The following is a 19,861-nucleotide window of genomic DNA, read 5'->3' as shown; positions in this document are numbered from 1 at the left end:
GGTCACACTCCGTCCTGACTCCCTTTTTACAAAAGCAGGCAAGAGAGGACAGAGGAAGTAAGCAAATCTAATTGATAAAAGGCCAAGGAGAAGATCCTTCTGATACACACTTGACTGGAAGGCTGGAAAGGGATGGAGGTGGAGAATCAAGTGTCCAGCGATTAGTAACAAAGATGGTGGATGAATGAAGATGGTTCACTCGGGCCTTTTACCAGGAAAAATAAAATGGTCAGTTCCTGTCTGCTTAAAGAGGTAGCTCTCCCATAGACACCAATGCGATAGCAGCTGGGTCTGGTCCACTTAGTTCACTGACAGAAACAAAACGAGGGAGTGGGGACGGCTCGTTTCCTCTTCAGTCTCTTCACAAACACAGGTGAGAAGTTGGGGGTGAGAACCCCTTGTCACCTGTAATTACAAAACAGACCACCTTCCCAACCCTCAGAATCACTGCCAAACCATGATCAGTTTGTCAGCATAGAATATGGCACCCTATTCCCTATATAGTGCACTACTTGACCAGGAGCTTCATTTATAACTGTGGCATAAATTTCCCAATAAATATCTGCATGCGCCATTTATTAAAAAAAAAGCCTGCACACATAAAAATATATTTCTAAACTTAGCGGACTCCATACATACGTTTCGTTATAAATCACCCGTCCGTAACTGCGCACGCGTGAATGAGCATTACAATTTAGACTGAAAAACTCACATCATTGACCTTTTGTGGTGACAACGCCCTTATTTTCTGTATCCTTTGAAAGTATGGGAATTAGGCCAAGGCAGTTTCCTAAAGGAAATAGCAATGGAGAATTTGCTAAAAGGTCTATGGAGGTGTTGGCAGAACATTTGCGGTAGGCCTAGGCCATCTGACAGAAAAACAAGTTTAATATAAAGTCAAACACGATTGCGAATGGCTGTGGAAAATAATGCGCACAAATATGCTGCACTGCCCGCAAATACTGAAACATTGCGCACTTAACAATGATAAACACTTCAATGCAAAATAGCAAGTGCCTGTTCACTTGTTTTTAAAAAAACACCTGCTTCCTTTGATGCAGAGCAAAATACTTCAAATAGCCTGTTCAGCTATGAAAATATGGCTATAAATTAAATATTTGTTTGAGAAAAGAGAAAGTTACACTATTCCGACAAGCTACAGAAGTGGCATAAAACCGTCGGTTCCACCGTTAAACACGCTCTCCGGATCCGATGGCAGAGCAAAAATAGTTGAAATAGCTTATTTACTGTGACGTGGGTCCAATTACGAGAAATGGGACGACTGGTCCCCCGACCTGTTGGCTACTTCGTGACTATGAAACGGTGACAGAAGAAATGAGGAATTGTACAATCTCCGCAACGCATTAAGCCTAGGAAAGAGAAGTCCATTTTAAAAATGGTATGAAAACTTGAAGTTCAACGAGATTCTCACTAACGACAAAATGATTGCATCTTATTAACCAGTTTTTCCTTCTCATGAACAAGAGTGACCATCTTATCCCCGTTTTCACAAAACACTGGGCTACTTACATGCTTGCAATACTAACCAACCACTAGAAACAGCGCACGGTCTAGAAGGTAAAGCACAAGTTAATGTCAAGATCCGTTTTTAGAAACGCCAACTTCCGAAAACGTCGTTCTGGAGGTTTCTTCTGTACATCAGCAAGGTTAATAAGTAAGGCCCAAGAGGCCTATGGTGCCTGGTCAAAAGTAGTGCGCTATATAGGGAACAGCGTGCCATTTGGTCCCCAATTCCACCTTAGAAATTCCAGTGCATGATAATGTTGAGGGGAGATTCTGGGAGACAGAAAATATCACTCATTTATGTGACGGATTGAAACGACTATTCAAGTGTGAGCCCGTTTGTTGGGGAAATATACATCAACAAATCATTAACGAAACAACATGGAAAACAGAAGTCCAGTCAGCGGATGGTTTTTGTTGTAAATAACATGTTTTTATTTCAAAGCCAGGATGCCTAGACACCAACATAGGATTTAGCTGCTGCCGGCCTTAGCAGCGATTCGCTTGTCCCGCTCCTCAGCGATTGTGAGGCGGATACCCTTTCCACGAGGCAGGGACACCCACGGCTTGTTGCCCTGGAGACGGGGAAGGAGAAAAGATTAGGACACTCGAAGGGGACGGGTGCAACTCACATTATTCAACTATTTAAAGTTAAAAACAACATTGAAGTTTTAGCCATCAACCATCAGAACTGAGACAAGTAGAGACAAATCTGAACAGGGAATGGACATGTGTTCACGGGACAGGAAGTGGACTAAATAAATAGCTTTGAAAAGTGACATTATGCTTTTAAGAAGTGATCATGCTGTTTGGGAAAAAGGCCAGAATATGAGAACGTATGGTGGACAACTTGATCTCCACCCCAGCAGACAGAGTAAAACATTAAAACACGGTTTGCAGTCTACTTGGTTTGGTATAGATGTGAACCTGCTCTTCATCAATCTAAAGTGTGCCAGCAATTGAGGATAGAACCAGCAGACAATATCACACTGGTACCGAAGACATAGCATTGGCTTTGTTCTACCTCCGTACAATTACACACACGAGTACTGAGCAACTACAAGCGTGTCAAGAAATGGAGGGGGTCGAGTTGTCTTTAATGTGTATTTGCATGTTTAGTGCTCCGTCTGTACATGTGGTCGCCTACATCCCAACTCCTCTGCTCACCTTGCCAATGATGAAGATGTTTCCCAGCCTGGTGGCGAAGATGTTTCCAGCGCTGTCTTTGACGTGAACCACGTCAAACGAGCCAGGGTGCCTTTCCCGGTTAGTGATGATACCAATCCGCCCCAAATTGGCACCGCCAGTCACCATGCACAGGTTACCTACCAGAAGGAGAGAAGGGGTGGAGAGAAGAGGGTGGAGAGAAGAGGGTGGAGAGAAGAGGGTGGAGAGAGGAAGAGGTTTAGAACTGCTTCAGAAGAATGCCGAGTTTGATTGGGTCGTAGTGTTGGTTTGCTTCCAAGAGTGCTTATGGAGCAAATGTCTGAATGAACAGATGTTACCATCCCGTAATGTACCGTTTGTGTCTGCAGAGTTACCAAAGCAAACTGTTGTAAATTCACTGTCTTGTGTAAAAAGGTGTCAGAGGCCATGCGTCCCTGTCAGCCACAGGATACAGACAGGGAAGGTGGGAAACGAGTTGGTGTGCAGGGAGACATAACAGCACTGAACAAGCTGCACCAATTAGATCCTGCTCAATATTTTCTGTTCAATTTCACAAAATGGTTGCCCCACATTGGTGGAGGATGAGAAGCTTCACTTCCTTACTACATGAAGTGCTTTTGAGTATATAGGTGGGTAGTATATAAAATACAAGACAAATCAATCCCCCAATCTCTAAACCCATTTCCTCACCGGTATCAAACCATTTTAGGTCACTAGAAGTTTTTTTTTATTTTTAAAGTTCCATAAAATCACGTTACCTGTGTCGAACTTGATGTGTTCTGTGATCTTGCCGGTGGCGAGGTCGATGCGGACTGTGTCGTTGACCTTGATGAGGGGGTCTGGGTAGCGGATGGTGCGGGCGTCATGGGTCACAAGTGCGGGGACTCCCTTGGTACCCATCAGGTTCTTCTTCACCTTACAAAGCTTGTACTGTAATATGGACGAGAAGAAAGTGAGTGATTGTTATGTTAAGGCTTTCCATAACCTAGTTTCTATTCTAGTAACTTAAGCACTTAAATCCAAAAAATGTCTCAAAAGTTGACTTGACAAATCACTAGGTTTTTGGGTCTGAACCCCAACTATACTACACAAACAGAAGTATGCGGAGACCAGCTCTTCAAACATCTCATTCCAAAATCATGGGAATTAATATGGAGTTGGTCTCCCCTTTGTTGCTATAACAGCCTCCACTCTGCTGGGAAGGCCTTCCACTAGATGTTGGAACATTGTTGCTATAACAACCTCCACTCTTCTGGGAAGGCCTTCCACTAGATGTTGGAACATTGTTGCTATAACAACCTCCACTCTTCTGGGAAGGCCTTCCACTAGATGTTGGAACATTGTTGCTATAACAACCTCCACTCTTCTGGGAAGGCCTTCCACTAGATGTTGGAACATTGGAGGTTGTTATACCAATACTCTTCTGGGAAAGCCTTCCACTAGATGTTGGAACATTGTAGCTATAACAACCTCCACTCTTCTGGGAAGGCCTTCCACTAGATGTTGGAACATTGGAGGTTGTTATACCAATACTCTTCTGGGAAAGCTTTCCACTAGATGTTGGAACATTGTTGTGGGGACTTGCCACATAGGCTTCTTCCATTCAGCTACAAGAACATTGGTGAAGTCAGGCACTGCTGTTGGGCTATAAAGGCCATCAGTCGGCGTGCCAATTCATCCCAAAGGTGTTCGATGGGATTGAGGTCAGGGCTCTGTGCAGGCCAGTCAAGTTCTTCCACACCGATCTCAACAAACCATTTCTTTATGGGCCTCCCTTTGTGCACGGGGGCATCTTCATGCTGAAACAGGAAAGGCTATTCCCCAAACTGTTACCAAAGTTGGAAGCACAGAAACATCTAGAGTGTCATGGTAGGCTGTAGCGTTAAGAATTCCCTTCACTAGAACTAGAGGGCCTAGCCTGACCATGAAAAAGCTCCCCAGACCATTATTCCTCAACCACACTTTATAGTTGGCACTGTGCATTGGGGAAGTTAGCATTCTCCTGGCATCCGCTAAAGTGCATTGGTCTGCCAGATGGTGAAATGTAATTCATCACTCCAGAGAACGCATTTCCACTGCCGGCGAGCTTTACATCACTCCAGCCGACGCTTGGCGTTGCACGTGGGGGATCTTAGGCTTTTGTGCGGCTGCTCGGTCATGGAAACCCATTTGACGAAGCTCCCGACAAACAGTTATTGTGCTGATGTTGCTTCCAGAGGCAGATGAACTCTGTAGCGAGGGTTGCAACCAAGGATTTATTTTTACGCATTTCACACCTCAGTAAAATCGTCCGTCCTTCTGTGTCCTCTGAATACTTTGTTAATAAGTTCTGTTTTTTTTTATTACTTTGAATACATTTGCAAAACATTTCTAAAAACCTGTTTTCACTTTGTCATTATGTGGTATTGTGTAGATTGCCTATGAAAAAAATACATATATATTTATTTTAGAATAAGGCTGTAAGGCAACCAAATATGGATAAAGTCAAGTGATCCGAATACTTTCTGAATGCACTGTGCAGCACCACAAGCACAAGGGATTCGACTGAAATCACACACCATTTATTTACACAAGGTAGAAAACCAACCATTTCACATTAGGATTCAGTTAATTCTTTTTTTGGAGCTCTGAACTTCTTAGAGGTATTGGTGAGGTTTTTTTTCATATCGTTGATCAAAACCAAAGTTGTCTTCATTGCTCCGTCATACAGACGATTCAGCCAATTATAATGGTACTGCTCAACAACAACCACCCGGTAGGGTTATGCGGTGACAACGTGCGTCATACCTGGGCCTCCTCAGCAGTGATGCGGTGAACAGTAAAACGTCCCTTCACATCGTAGATCAGACGGAAGTGCTCTCCAGTCTTCTCAATACTGATCACATCTAGACAGACATAGCACACGCATTAAGAGTCAATGGTCACATCCAGAACATAGACAAACACAACAACATTCAGTCCGTCATGGTTAAACTTGAACAAAACAGCTTTTTGCATGAACCCCCCCCCCCCCCCCCCCCAAAGGCAATATTTGTCCATTTCAGTTACCATTACATTCTCATTTTAAGGAAACACTTCAGATGGTTCAACTGTTACTGACTAACAGAATGAAAGTCAACAGTATTTTAGACAAGCTAGACTACATCTCAGACCCCCCCCCCCCAGCCAATGGGTAGAGGGAGGACGTGAGAAACAAGGAAATGGAATAGAGCTTCTCCACAGCGTGATATGGTCCAGCGAAGGAGAGGTGTGACATGGTGGGCTGAGTCACCTGGTCTAGGAAATTAAATCAACCACACAGTGGTCGTCGCTCTTGGCAGGGATAAAGGTGATAAGAACTGCTGTGTGTGTTTGTGTGAGGGAACATGCGCACCAGAGAAAAACGTGAATATGAGACAGTGAATGTCTATTGGTTTGGTGGCGTGAATATGAGACAGTGAATGTCTATTGGTTTGGCGGCGTGAATATGAGACAGTGAATGTCTATTGGTTTGGCGGCGTGAATATGAGACAGTGACTGTCTATTGGTTGGGCGGCGTGAATATGAGACAGTGACTGTCTATTGGTTGGGCGGCGTGAATATGAGACAGTGACTGTCTATTGGTTGGGCGGCGTGTACTACGGGAGGTTGGGCGGCGTGTACTACGGGAGGTTGGGCGGCGTGTACTACGGGAGGTTGGGCGGCGTGTACTACGGGAGGTTGGGCGGCGTGTACTACGGGAGGTTGGGCGGCGTGTACTACGGGAGGTTGGGCGGCGTGTACTACGGGAGGTTGGGCGGCGTGTACACGGGAGGTTGGGCGGCGTGTACACGGGAGGTTGGGCGGCGTGTACTACGGGAGGTTGGGTGGCGTGTACTACGGGAGGTTGGGTGGCGTGTACACGGGAGGTTGGGTGGCGTGTACACGGGAGGTTGGGTGGCGTGTACACGGGAGGTTGGGTGGCGTGTACTACGGGAGGTTGGGCGGCGTGTACTACGGGAGGTTGGGCGGCGTGTACTACGGGAGGTTGGGCGGCGTGTACTACGGGAGGTTGGGCGGCGTGTAACACGGGAGGTTGGGCGGCGTGTAACACGGGAGGTTGGGTGGCGTGTAACACGGGAGGTTGGGCGGCGTGTAACACGGGGAGCCCAGAGGTAATGCCTTGAAGTGACCATCTGGTCTTACAGCTACCCAGTAACACCAAGCAGCACCATTATCAAAAAAACAAATGAAAAATCATTCACTGCCCTAAACGCCCAGAGCAAGACCGCCATTACCATTAGTGCCTTACAGCCCATCCATATGCAATTAGACAATTCCTGTAGAGACGAATCAGGGGAGCTTCAGCACCATGTTTAGTGACCTAGGCCCAGGTTGAATCATAATAAACATCCTATTGATTAGAGCTCAGAACTTCTTAGAGGTATTGGTGAGATTTATTTCATCTCGTTGATCAAAACCAAAGTGTGTCTTCATTGCCCTCTACATTAGTCACTGGCTGAGGTGAAAAAACAGATGCTTCTAGCTTTGCTTTCGCCAGCGCAACGAACCCCCCCCAAAATATGTGCGATTGCGTAAAGGGAGGATGCATGTAGGACTTAGTATCGCTCATTCTCTCACCACACATGAGACTACGACGCATGCGATTGGCTTAACCGTTTGCACAGACGGGTTGATCAACAACTTAAGGAGAATGACACCGGAAGGCATGCGTTACGATTATGACGTCACATAGCAACAGTGACAAGCTGTCACGTGGGAATCATAAGTGATTTGTATCGTATTCTTGATGCCATGTCTTGTTTTGAGGCGTTTTGACTGATCATGTCAATATGGCAACAAAACGTCGTTTTTTGTTTGTTAAAGCTCTAGCTAACCATCAACTGCAAAGATGTATTTGAAAGACAAATGCTCATTGACAAACTAATAATGCAGGGGGGGTTATTCCTCCATTTTTCCAGGCGAAGGTCTCTCAAGGGAATAGGAGAGGCATAGACGTTTACGTCGCCTAGCCCCGAAAGGAGCCATCCAAACTTTTACCCACCCTTCCGTACTCCTTGGCTTCTCCCATTGCCACCCCCATGGCTTCTCCCATTGCCATCCCCCATGGCTTCTCCCATTGCCACCCCCATGGCTTCTCCCATTGCCACCCCCATGGCTTCTCCCATTGCCACCCCCATGGCTTCTCCCATTGCCATCCCCCATGGCTTCTCCCATTGCCATCCCCCATGGCTTCTCCCATTGCCATCCCCCATGGCTTCTCCCATTGCCATCCCCCATGTCTCCCTTCCTCACCCAACCCCTGTCCCCCAATCAGACTTACCCATGAAGCCAGCTGGGTAGGTGATATCAGTGCGGACTTTGCCGTCGATCTTGATGAACCTTTGCATGCAGATCTTCTTGACCTCATCTCCGGTCAGGGCGTACTTCAGACGGTTCCTGAGGAAGATTATGAGGGGCAGGCACTCCCTCAGCTTGTGGGGACCAGTGGAGGGACGAGGAGCCTACAGGGGGAGAATAGGGTTAGGCACTGTAACTATATTAGAGCAGTTAAAAGGTGGATTCAACTATGATGTAGGTAGAAGCACGAAGTAAACAGCATAGTGGTTCAATATCTGCAACTACTAAGTGCTTTGAAGCACGAGGCTAAACTTCCAGTTTGGGTCCCAGAATTCCCACATAACAGCGTGAAGCAAACACATCTTCATACACTGACACAGTGTGAAGTTTTCCCATCTCATTCATTGCCATATCCGTGGTGCTGCTTGTGGCAAAGGCACGTTGCTGAGTCTACCTTCATTAACAATATCGGCTATAGACAATGCAGGGACAGCAGACCACTATACACAGGGCGGACAGAGTACGATAGTACGTGGGGAATGGGGTTAGGGTGGGAGGGAAAGCCACAACTGTTCAGTAGATTAAATAGCAAATGACTACAAAAATGCATGTTACAAACACCTTCATTGGTTAAAAACATTTGTAGGGCCACAATCGAGCAACAGACGATTTATGCTTGATACGGAGGTGTCATATGTATGGTGTGATGCAATCGCTGAGCCTCCGGTAGTTTCGTACCATGCGCCAGCAAAATTCTGCATTGATGTGATAGGTTGACTGTAGGTGGGGTCTAGTATAAACAAACTCACTTGCTTTACAACAGCTCTGCTCAGACACACAAGTATACAGGCCCCATCCTACTACACGTAAAGAGTAGAATTGAGTATGTAGCGCCTTCCAGCAACCATAATGTTGTTTTTTTGACAAGTAAGCAAATGTTCTTTCAATAGGAGGGGAACGTGCCTCAAGTTAGGTTGGGTCGCGCGGTGTTCCAACAGCCCAGGTGAGGAACAGGTAGGGGACAAGACAATGAATGACATGTTCGTCGAGAAAATAATGGAAAACTGATGGCTAGATATGAATGACCAACCATTTTGTATACTAGTCTGCAACCAGCTAGTAACATTGTGGTTTCAACATAGAAAGTATCTATGTACTTACGAACACTCCGGTGAGCTTGTCAAGCATCCAATGCTTGGGCGCTGCAACGCGCTTCAGGTGCTTCTTCGGTCCTCGTGCCTGGTAAACAGAAAACAAGGTTAAACAACACAGCAGTACAACTACACGGGAACAGCCTACCGGACAAACGGCTGTTCGTTTTGAGGTACCATGCGACCCGTATGGCCAGCAGATGTTAGCATGCAAGTTACTTATTTGCTATACTGTCCACGAACGCGATTTCCGGCTGGGGCCTACTCGGTGAAAGCACAAGAAAAATGGCTTATTTTACACATTTTCGCCGCAAAATGTGTGCTCAATTACCACGGCTGGTATAAACTTCGGGAGTAGTCTTTTGAACGTAGAAATCGTGGTAACGGAAACATGTTTGGCTGAAATGGGCAGAGTTGATGCTAACCAGCTAGCCGGTGGCTACAATGGTCAAACGAATCAGTTTTTCTAAAATCGTTTCAGAGACTCAGACATAACTTACTATTTAAATACACGGACTAACCATTGTACAAAGTATATATTTTCATACAATCGCAGTTATATGTGCAATATTATTTTCAGAAAAAGTGATGTTTGATGATGATTCGGGAGAAAATCATAAAGAAATACGGCTCACCATGTTGGAGTCTGCGAGGAAAAGGACCTCCCACTTCGAGTCCTTGCAAAATAAGACAGAGTACGGTGCATGATGAGGGACAAACCGAGCATCATTTATTTGGTCCGCTCTCTAGTGTCGTGGAGAATAACTGCGACTGGATGTTCCTTTTAACGTGTCAGAAATGTATTTTATTTAACCTTTATTTAACTTGGCAAACCAGTTAAGAAAGGTTGCTGGATCGAATCCCGAGCTAACAATGTAAAATGCTGTCGTTCTGCCCCTGAACAAGGCACTGTTCCTCGGTAGGCCATCATTGTAAATAAGAATTTGTTATTAATTAATTAACTGACTTACCTAGTTAAATAAAGGTTCAATTTAAAACATTTTAAAATAACAAATTCTTATTTACAATGACTGCCTATTGAAAGGCATAAGGCCTCCTGCAGGGATGGGGGCTGGTATTTAAAATAAATATAAATATAGGACAAAACACACATCATGACAAGAGAGACACAACCCTACATAAAGAGAGACCTAAGACAACAACACAGCAAGGCAGCAACACATGACAACACAGCATGGTAGCAACACAACATGGTACACACATTATTGGGCACAGACAACAGCACAAAGGGCAAGAAGGTAGAGAACGTAGAGACAACAATCACACAAAGCAGCCACAACTGTCAGTAGAGTGTCCATGATTGAGTCTTTGAATGAAGAGATTGAGATAAAACTGTCCAGTTTGAGTGTTTGTTGCAGCTGGTTCCAGTCACTAGCTGCAGAGAACTGAAAAGGGGAGGGACCCAGGGATGTGTGTGCTTTGGGGACCTTTAACAGAATGTGACTGGCAGAACGGGTATTGGATAAGAGCGTCTGCTAAATGACTTAAATGTAAACGTAATGTAAATGTATGTGGAGGATGAGGGCTGCAGTAGATATCTCAGATAGGGGGCAGTGAGGCCTAAGAGGGTTTTATAAATAAGCATCAACCAGTGGGTCTTGCGACGGGTATACAGAGATGACCAGTTTACAGAGGAGTATAGAGTGCAGTGATGTGTCCTATACGGAGCATTGGTGGCAAATCTGATGGCCGAATGGAAAAGATTAAATTAAATTATGTCTCCGTAATTTAGCATCGGTAGGATGGTCATCTGAATCAGGGTTAGTTTGACAGCTGGGGTGAAAGAGGAGCGAATACAATAGAGGAAATCAAGTCTAGATTTAACTTTAGCCCGCAGCTTTGATATGTGCTGAGAGAAGGAAAGTATTGTCTAGCCAAACTCCCAAGTCCTTGTATGAGGTGACGACCTCAAGAAATACAGTATCGATTTTTATATTATTGTAGCAGCTACGTAAGTCAGTGTTTGTATTGTAATATATAGTCTCATACATTATATGGCTCTCATTGTGATTCTTATATGATTGTAAATATGTTATATCAAATCCAATCCGTCTCAATCTATAATAGGCCTAAACACAGTTGAACTTTTCGTAATATTATCTTGATTCTTAAGTCTTGCCTAAATGTCTTCATCGGTGGTAAACACATACTTTTTGATATGTTCTGTAGCCTGTTTTTTTCTCTTCTATTCCCCGAGCCTCTCTGATTTCCTCCCGCTATCTCGGTCAGGAAATACCAATGCGCAGGACAGAGTCCTTCTGTTTGTGCGGTGCAAGATAATCAAGCCGTTATTCCGGGTGTTCCCATGCCGAATGTCACCAGTGACGTCCTGTCCTGCAGCTCGCTTTCCTATGCTTTCAATTCAGTCTGTTACAAGTCATATACTTCTACGCGAAGCCGGTATATTACGCCCGTCTGACCCCTGGTCCTCAGTAAACCTGCAACAGTGTGTGTATATATATATATATATATATATATATACACATACACACACACAGTCTGTTGAATCAATTTATTTTAATATGATGGTCCTCGTTTCTTTAAAAAGATATTCAGTTTCAAATCACCTTTATCTGCAGTGTTTCGTCGTTACACATGCTGCCTGTTGTAGGCCTACAGTCTTGCTCTTGTTATTGGACTCCAGTGAACTTTGAGGCATTTTGAAAAAGTTGACGCTAGAGGGCGACATTTTATAAGAAAGTTAAGACCAACCATTTTTCATTCACGTGTGAACTGTTCTCAACTACAGTATCATGAGTGTGTGTACAGACAGTGAACTAAGTTGTGTACAAATCTAAATGGTAGACTATAGTACTAATGAGAAACGGAGAGAATATTCAGTTCGGTATTCTTTATTTTCCCAAACATGCAGAGAACAAAAATACAACCATTTTAAATATGATCTAGTAATTTACATAGAAATACAAATGAGATGCAAAAAAATGAAATCAACCTCGGATATATTCGTTCCGTCATTTAAATTGCAAAACAAAAGTCAAAGATGAGACAAATAAAGAAATAGGTCCACCTCTTAAACAAAAGAAAGCCTTCGTTTGAAAAAGGTGTGAATTTAAGAAACTAAGGATCATACAATCAGTACAGTATCTACTAGACAAGTGATTAATTACGATCTGATATTTGTTTCTTTTACAAAGTCAATAGCAAGAAGTTTCTCACCCTAAAACAAAATAATTCACACAAATATGTGAAATGTAATAAGCAAAAACGAACAAAAACTCAAAGTAAATGTTCTTGCGCCAGTCAGTAGGATCAAAGGGTTTCTGTTCAGGAAATTACAAGTTGGTATATCCCAGTAGTTAACTTCAATTTCCTGGGTGTTAAAACGTGGTCTTTCACATCGTGTTGATGCAATGTGATTCAGGCTTTAGGACTCTATTCACTGAAACCTGGGAACTTAGTCAATTGAAAAACGTTGTCAATTTTTTCTGTCTTAAAAAAATGAGTTGCACAAGACATAAAAAAATAAATCTCTTTTACAATGTAGGTACTGTAAGTAAATCAGTTAATAACTCAATCATCATTAGGTCGTCTTCAGCGCTCCCATTCCACCCCAGAAAAACAAACAAGGCAGCCATCTTTAACAGTCTCCTACAGCCTCATTAACTTATAGATTGGAACAGTCAAATGGCTCCCTAGTCCCTTTATAGTGCACTACTTTAGACCAGGACCCATAGGTCTCTGGCCATACGTGCACTATATAGGGAATAGGGCTCTGGTCTAAAGTAGTGCACTATATAGGGAATAGGGTACCAGTTGGGACGTACGCAGTTACTTTGACAGTAACATAGCAGAGTAGGTAGTGACGGAGTGTCTTGGCTCAGAGCACAGGAGAGAGAAAGACAGACAGAAGACAAGGGAGCGAGAGGAGAGAAAGACAGAAGACAAGGGAGCGAGAGGAGAGAAAGACAGAAGACAAGGGAGCGAGAGGAGAGAAAGACAGAGACAGAAGACAAGGGAGCGAGAGGAGAGAAAGACAGAAGACAAGGGAGCGAGAGGAGAGAAAGACAGAAGACAAGGGAGCGAGAGGAGAGAAAGACAGAAGACAAGGGAGCGAGAGGAGAGAAAGACAGAAGACAAGGGAGCGAGAGGAGAGAAAGACAGAAGACAAGGGAGCGAGAGGAGAGAAAGACAGAAGACAAGGGAGCGAGAGGAGAGAAAGACAGAGACAGAAGACAAGGGAGCGAGAGGAGAGAAAGACAGAGACAGAAGACAAGGGAGCGAGAGGAGAGAAAGACAGAGACAGAAGACAAGGGAGCGAGAGGAGAGAAAGACAGAAGACAGAAGACAAGGGAGCGAGAGGAGAGAAAGACAGAAGACAGAAGACAAGGGAGCGAGAGGAGAGAAAGACAGAGACAGAAGACAAGGGAGCGAGAGGAGAGAAAGACAGAGACCGAAGACAAGGGAGCGAGAGGAGAGAAAGACAGAGACCGAAGACAAGGGAGCGAGAGGAGAGACTCATAGCTCTCTTTGCTTCTTCAGACATCATCCATTTGACATAGAGCAAGAGACTTACAATACATACAGAGAGAGGGAAAGCGAGACGGGGAGATCGGGCAGAAACAAGACAGGAGGGTGAACCTGAGTCGTTCCTCCTACAGAGTTACATGAAGACCACTGACTTTGAGACTCAATAACGTAATTTAGATACAGACAATAGCATGGAGACTACACAGGCCTCCTGTCAGGTCTGTCTCAGACAACCTCTCACACACTGGTACACAGCACTCATCTCTCTCGTGCTTCTCTCACCCTAGTGTCACATCAAACCCCCTGAACGCTGGGCTAACTGAACAAGTGTGTGTGTGTGTGTGTGTGTGTGTGTGTGTAGGAGGCCCATGGGAGGTACAACGAGACAGGCCCCAGGCTCTTCTATCCCTCAGTGTTTTCCCTACTGTTAAATATAAATAGGGTCCTGTGGGTTTGTCCCCTCTTGGTTTCTGTTGAACCGTTGAATGTTCACAATCCTTAACGCCGCTTCAGGGTCCTTTTGCGCCGAGGAATAAATGAAGGTAAACACAAGTTCCCCCTGAAGTCGACATCCTCTCTGACACACACAGACTCACAGAAAAACACAAGACCAAACCCCAACCCTGTGTCCGCACACTGTCCTTCTGAGAGGGGAAACGAGAGGGTGGTAGAGAGGGGGAAAAAACAAGACCACATGCTCTCTTTGGGTCCGTATGTAGTCATCATTTTTCTTTTAGAGAAAAACTAAGAGGTTGACCCCCCCCCCCAAAAAACAAAACAAAAGGACAGTTTCTCTTTCTATGTGTTTAGGTTAGTATGCGGCAGGGACGTCGGAGTCTGTGTCCATCCAAACAAGAGACTAACAGAAGAATGAAAGAGAGCACAGATCCCCTCCTTCCATCGCTCTATCCGGTCAACATCCAGCAGGTACGTCCGCTATAAAGTCAAACTCATTCTGTCCCAGCCAGAGTTCAGGTAGCTCATTGGCCCGGTCCAACCCCAGCTCTATGACCAATGACATCAGAACCTCTTCATCCACTGGGTCAGAATCTATGATCCCGCCAGATCCACAACTCTGGTTCCCACCTCCGCCACCTCCAGGGGTACCCCCGATCAGCTGCCCAGCCGAGCCCACCGTGGAGCCCCCAAACCCCCTCTGAGGCCCTGAGTTGAGCCCTGAGGCACCACTGCCTCCAGCCAGACTCTGGTAGTGGGAGTTGAGTTTCTGGAGCTGCATGCTGGCGAGGAGGTGAGGGCTGGTCTGGAGGGTCTGCAGGCAGAAGGGCTGTGGTTTGGAGAGGGATGGAGAGGTGGAGGAGGGAAAGGGGTCATCCCCAGGGGTCTTGGCGGTGACCGTCATCCCAGGGTAGTGGAGCAGGGTGAGGGAGGATGGCGGAGGCTCGCGGTCCTTCATGACGACGTGGGCTGGGCTGGAAAACAGTGAGGTCATCACCTGGGGACACCTGAGAAGGAGGAAGAAACGGTGTTACGGTGACATCATCAAACGGGGACACACCGCCACACAAGGCGGAAGAGATGACAGGGAGTACTGAAAACATACAGGATTATTCTGTTAGCACATTATGACAGCATAGTGTTTAGATTAGAGTGATAAGCCTGCTTGGCTTTAAAGTCACCTGCTTCACTAGGTCACCACGAGTAGCCTATTCCAAACCACAGATTGAGACTGGAGACATGGCCCTGCCTGGCTAAAAAAAAAATTGTCTCATTTAAATTTGGGGTGAGGGGGGGGGGGCACAAGAAAACAATCTTTAGGTGGGTCACAGCACAGAGAGATGGCACCTTATTCCCTATATAGTGCCCTCCTTTTGACCAGAACCACTGCCCCTGACCTCTAATGACAGTCAGTCAAAAGTAGTGCACTATATAGTATGGTGCCATTTTGGATACACACTAAAGTACCATAGAGGCTCAGAGGGGACTGACTGGCGGTTCATAATAAGGGTTAAAGAAAACAGGACTTTTGAGGACTGAGTCACATGATAGAATACATACATACACATATATATGTGTGTGTGTTGATCCCACTGCAGAACCCTTCCCGACACACACCTCTGACCCCTTCCTGCCCCAGCCCATATTTATGGAGAGGGTAATTGCTACAGGCAGGCATGCAGCTGCAATGGACCGACAACACACCAGCATCTCATGAGCCCTGCCATTAACAGCTGGTGAGGATTTATCGCTGTGTGTGTTCTTCAGTCCTTTGTGTTCATTATACATCGGCTGATTACTGTCAAGACTGCAGACTTAAATACTGTTCAAATGTATCCTTAGGAAGGAGAGACGTCAGGCCCCGTTCAAATATGGTTATTAAACTGTATCCTTAGGAAGGAGAGACGTCAGGCCCCGTTCAAATATGGTTATTAAACTGTATCCTTAGGAAGGAGAGACGTTAGGCCCCGATTTGAAAACTGTCAATTCATCCTTATGAAGGGGCTGCGTTCAAGTACATCCCTCTTCCTTTCTTCATATGCATCATAGAAAGGAGAGACTATTATAGTTACAGGTTTTTACGATCTCACTCTAAAAGTGGTAGTCGAGAATCTCAGTCACACACACACACTAAAAGTGGTAGTCGAGAATCTCAGTCACACACACACACTAAAAGTGGTAGTCGAGAATCTCAGTCACACACACACACTAAAAGTGGTAGTCGAGAATCTCAGTCACACACACACACTAAAAGTGGTAGTCGAGAATCTCAGTCACACACACACACTAAAAGTGGTAGTCGAGAATCTCAGTCACACACACACACTAAAAGTGGTAGTTGAGGCACTCCGTGAAACCTCATTAACCTCTTCAGACCAAAACTACAAGCACATTATCTGCTTTACACTCAGTTTCCAAATTGTAAAAACAAAAACCTTTTGCACAACACTAAACACAGTTCACAGTTTAGACACATCATTCAAAACGAACAGCTCTCGTGTTTCTTTTGGAAAACACTGCCGTTCAAAATGCCACTCATTTTACCGATTACCGACACCCAGTGCTAACGTGTGAAAAACACTTAAAGCCGATTTCTTCACTTAGAAAATCAGAGCTTGAGCACTATAAATAGGCTTCAGGTTGGCTTTCTTGGTTTGGGCAACAATGGAGGCCAATTAAAGGAGAGAGAGTTAGAGGAAGAGGGGGATGAAGATGAGGAGGAAGAAGAGGACAAGCCTATTTATTTATCTTCTACTGTATTTTGTCGTCTGTGTTCATCCTGAAATCTGGATGAAAATGTTATGAAATAAACATTTTCCCCCGTGCATTTCTGTTTATAGTGTACATATATGTACGTGTGAGTGCTATGACAAACCGCCGTGGACTCCACTGCACACGGAAGATAATAGGAGTGTTTTACATTTGTCACGTCCGTGTGTAGTTGGCGTGTATAAGAGCTAAACATTTGTTGGTGTGTGTGTGTGTGTGTGTGTGTGTGTGTGTGTGTGTGGAGGTGATGCAAAAACACAATTTTGAGAAGAGTCAAAATAGTTAAGAATTTAGTGTTTGGTTTTGCAAGAGGTGTGACGTTTTGCATGTGTGTGTGTCGAGTCTCTAGAAAAGTAGCCGGAGTCTCAAATCGTGTGGAAGCAACTGTCAAACTACCTTAAAAAGGAGACCATGGACCGCATTCGAATACTTTAAAATGCATCCTTCTCATATCAATGATTACCTCGAGGAAGAATGAGTTTTGTATTGAACAAATCCTAATGAAGTGGAAGGTTTCGTTCACTAAACAGTATTTTAACCTGGTGCCAATATCAAACTGTTTGTTGACAGACAAAGGTAGGCTATTCAACTCGTATGGGTGGTTTATTTAGTCTATAAACTAATCACACCATGTCAAACAATCACAATAGAAGTTACTTGATTACATTAATCACATCCGCCTCCCTGCAGACGTGGTCCGGACCTGAAAATGAGCATGGAACCCCTCTGCTTCTAGCCAACAACAGCGGTGTCAATTACACAATTACCATGCGTGTCGAGCCAATTAGAACGTGAATCGCTCAATACACACACACACACACACACACACTTTGACCACATGGCGAGGCTGAGCATGGCCACTTGTTTTATAGTAATTGAGTCAACGCTATGGGATGGACAAAACCGCACAGAAACATTTACAGCCAACAGAATACCACTTTGTCAAAGTAACACACGTTTTGACAAAGCCCCATTTTCTACCAAGTGCCCATTTGGTAAAATAGGCTGAATAGTTGACTAAAATGGCATACTTTTTAGAGATTCATGTTATGGAGTTGTTTTACGAAATCATCCAATGTGTGTAAAATGCATGTCATTCACCAGTTCAAACCGGGAGGCAAATCACAAACAGGGCTAAACGAAACATTTTAGGGGAAATGCTATTGCTCTGTGAAATCAAACTATTGTGAATAACTTCCATAAAATGTCAACGGAATAATTAAAATGTTTAAATAACATACCCTTTAGAAAGCCACTTTTAAACGCAGCTGTAGGTCCGTTTGAGGAAGGCAAATAATGGTAAAAAAAAAGTCAAAATGTACAAATCAAGTCCAACGGAAAGCAGGATAACACCACACCCGTAAATGTTTGTTGTCAAAAACTTTGACAATTGTTGTGGTCTATATTTAGTAAGGAATCCACCGGTTCCTGTTGAGAGCTATAGTCACAAAGTAAACGTTTGAGTCAATATTGTCCTCGTGCTGCGTCTCTCCTCGCTCTGTGCGAAATAACAGACTGTCAGACTCCGGGATAGTTCTCTCACTGTGGTTGTTACTGAATATAAAGTATTATTTTCTCTCTCACACACACACGACCCTAAAGTGAGGCGCGTTTGTGGCGGGACAGCATTTAAATCACGGCGTGGATTTATAGAGGAATAGGACTGACGCACCAGGGTTATCGCACAATAAACGGTTCATTCCAGTATCGGAGGAAACTAGTTTCCGGAGTTTCGGTAATGAAGCGCTCTACGGAGGCAGATGTTTTCTATTCTCAGAACGAACGCTTTTCTCTACAATCACAGATCAAATCCTATTATTGTCTATTCTGTTCTACTCCAAACAGACAACTCACTGATTATCATTCATGAGAGAACGCACAGCCTCAACAGTCTTTAATGGTCTTGAAACAATAACTGTTGATTTATTTTCACGAGAAAAACAATGTTCACAGGAGGAACCAAATAGAAAACCGTGTGGATATGATCCAATACGCACGCACGCACCCGAGCACATACAATTGGCCTTAGCCTATTGCGTAGCCCACCTGGAGAGACCACTATGCTAACGTCTCATCATTAGGGTAGGCCTATGTCATATCTAAAAGGTCATCTGTTACAACTGGCTAAAGGTCAAATAACTCCAAATTATTTGCTAAAATAAAACAACGACAGGAGATAGACCTAAACATTTCTCAAACCTCGAGGTTATCGTCTCAGCATTTTTTAAATCTGTTTTAGCCTAAATAAATATCATATTTTTATTAATTAATTCTAAACAATATACCTACGTCTCAATATTGTCAAAGAGAGAAAAGAACAGAACAGGTGAAGCCAATATTATTTTAGAACGCCACGCGCCTTAAGTCCGTTTGAGTTAAAGGCTCACGAGCATCTGTCTTTAGTCCCGTTGGCGCGCGGAGACAGTTAACATGTAGATGAGGCTCGAGCGTGATGTATGGAAGTTCGTGGAGTCTTCCCCCGTGGGAAAACAGTATGCAAATGAGATGAACGGTTTTCAAGTTCCCCTCTAACGTAAAACTAGGCAAAATGGGTAAACACACACCGAAGTAAGCGCACATTAACGTCACCTTAACGTTTTCAAAGAGTCTGCCGTGGGATCATTTTAGCAAGCCTCCCATAGAAGTATAGCCTAAGCAAATATAAGTTGATAACATAATAGACATTGTACCGAACTTTTATCTAATTTTATCATTTATCTAAAACGTCAACTGATGTCCTATTCAAATAATGATGCCATGCCACTCTGGAAGGAAACATGATGTTTTGCATAAAATGACGTTGGGAAGTCCTGACGGAGTCAGTCCAGTCGCCACACGGGACAGAGCAGGCAGGTGTGCTATTCAACAGTATGAATGGAGAACATAGAGAGATGGGAGTTTGATTTCAGGCAGGGGAGGAGAGGAAACGTTATATAGGCTCTGAGAGTTTCTTTAGAGTAAATATT

General features: G+C 44.3%; 2 protein-coding genes and 3 non-coding genes across 6 annotated transcripts; all 5 read right to left on the bottom strand.

Moving 5' to 3' along the window:
* Positions 1-1,932: 1,932 nt before the first annotated feature.
* On the bottom strand, positions 1,933-9,873 carry LOC124008406 (40S ribosomal protein S4-like). The gene is made up of 7 exons (XM_046319667.1): positions 9,797-9,873; positions 9,172-9,249; positions 7,994-8,174; positions 5,479-5,576; positions 3,450-3,621; positions 2,692-2,849; positions 1,933-2,099 (listed from the first exon to the last, which is right to left on the bottom strand). The coding sequence occupies exons 1-7, from the start codon at positions 9,797-9,799 to the stop codon at positions 1,998-2,000; spliced, it is 792 nt and encodes a 263-aa protein (XP_046175623.1). The 5' UTR covers positions 9,800-9,873; the 3' UTR covers positions 1,933-1,997.
* LOC124008969 lies at positions 2,470-2,606 on the bottom strand. The gene has a single exon (XR_006834201.1). It is a non-coding gene; the product is annotated as a small nucleolar RNA SNORA57 (small nucleolar RNA).
* LOC124008974 lies at positions 5,314-5,389 on the bottom strand. The gene has a single exon (XR_006834206.1). It is a non-coding gene; the product is annotated as a small nucleolar RNA SNORD61 (small nucleolar RNA).
* On the bottom strand, positions 7,074-7,149 carry LOC124008972. The gene has a single exon (XR_006834204.1). It is a non-coding gene; the product is annotated as a small nucleolar RNA SNORD61 (small nucleolar RNA).
* A 3,679-nt stretch (positions 9,874-13,552) lies between the features above and the next one.
* Positions 13,553-18,722, bottom strand: LOC124008525 (cbp/p300-interacting transactivator 1-like). 2 transcript variants are annotated; one of them, XM_046319857.1, is made up of 3 exons: positions 18,137-18,722; positions 15,308-15,379; positions 13,553-15,133 (listed from the first exon to the last, which is right to left on the bottom strand). In XM_046319857.1, the coding sequence occupies exon 3, from the start codon at positions 15,118-15,120 to the stop codon at positions 14,584-14,586; it is 537 nt and encodes a 178-aa protein (XP_046175813.1). In that variant the 5' UTR covers positions 15,121-15,133; positions 15,308-15,379; positions 18,137-18,722; the 3' UTR covers positions 13,553-14,583. The 2 variants fall into 2 exon arrangements, with proteins under 2 accessions (XP_046175813.1, XP_046175812.1); XM_046319856.1 differs by lacking the exon at positions 15,308-15,379 and having other exon boundaries at positions 13,554-15,133; positions 18,137-18,715.
* Between the last annotated feature and the right edge of the window lie 1,139 nt (positions 18,723-19,861).

Source organism: Oncorhynchus gorbuscha, linkage group LG21, assembly GCF_021184085.1.
Source record: "Oncorhynchus gorbuscha isolate QuinsamMale2020 ecotype Even-year linkage group LG21, OgorEven_v1.0, whole genome shotgun sequence".
Lineage (NCBI taxonomy): Eukaryota > Metazoa > Chordata > Actinopteri > Salmoniformes > Salmonidae > Oncorhynchus > Oncorhynchus gorbuscha.
This window is presented reverse-complemented; position numbering and strand designations above follow the sequence as displayed.

Bases quoted from the DNA above. Each gene is read 5' to 3' on its own strand.
- LOC124008525 (XM_046319857.1), bottom strand. From the start codon at position 15,120: ATGACCTCACTGTTTTCCAGCCCAGCCCACGTCGTCATGAAGGACCGC.
- LOC124008406 (XM_046319667.1), bottom strand. The intron at 8,175-9,171 runs GTAAGTACATAG...CTCCCCCTGTAG, and splicing joins ACAAGCTCACCGGAGTGTTC to GCTCCTCGTCCCTCCACTGG. The intron at 2,850-3,449 runs GTAACGTGATTT...TCCTTCTGGTAG, and splicing joins ACACATCAAGTTCGACACAG to GTAACCTGTGCATGGTGACT.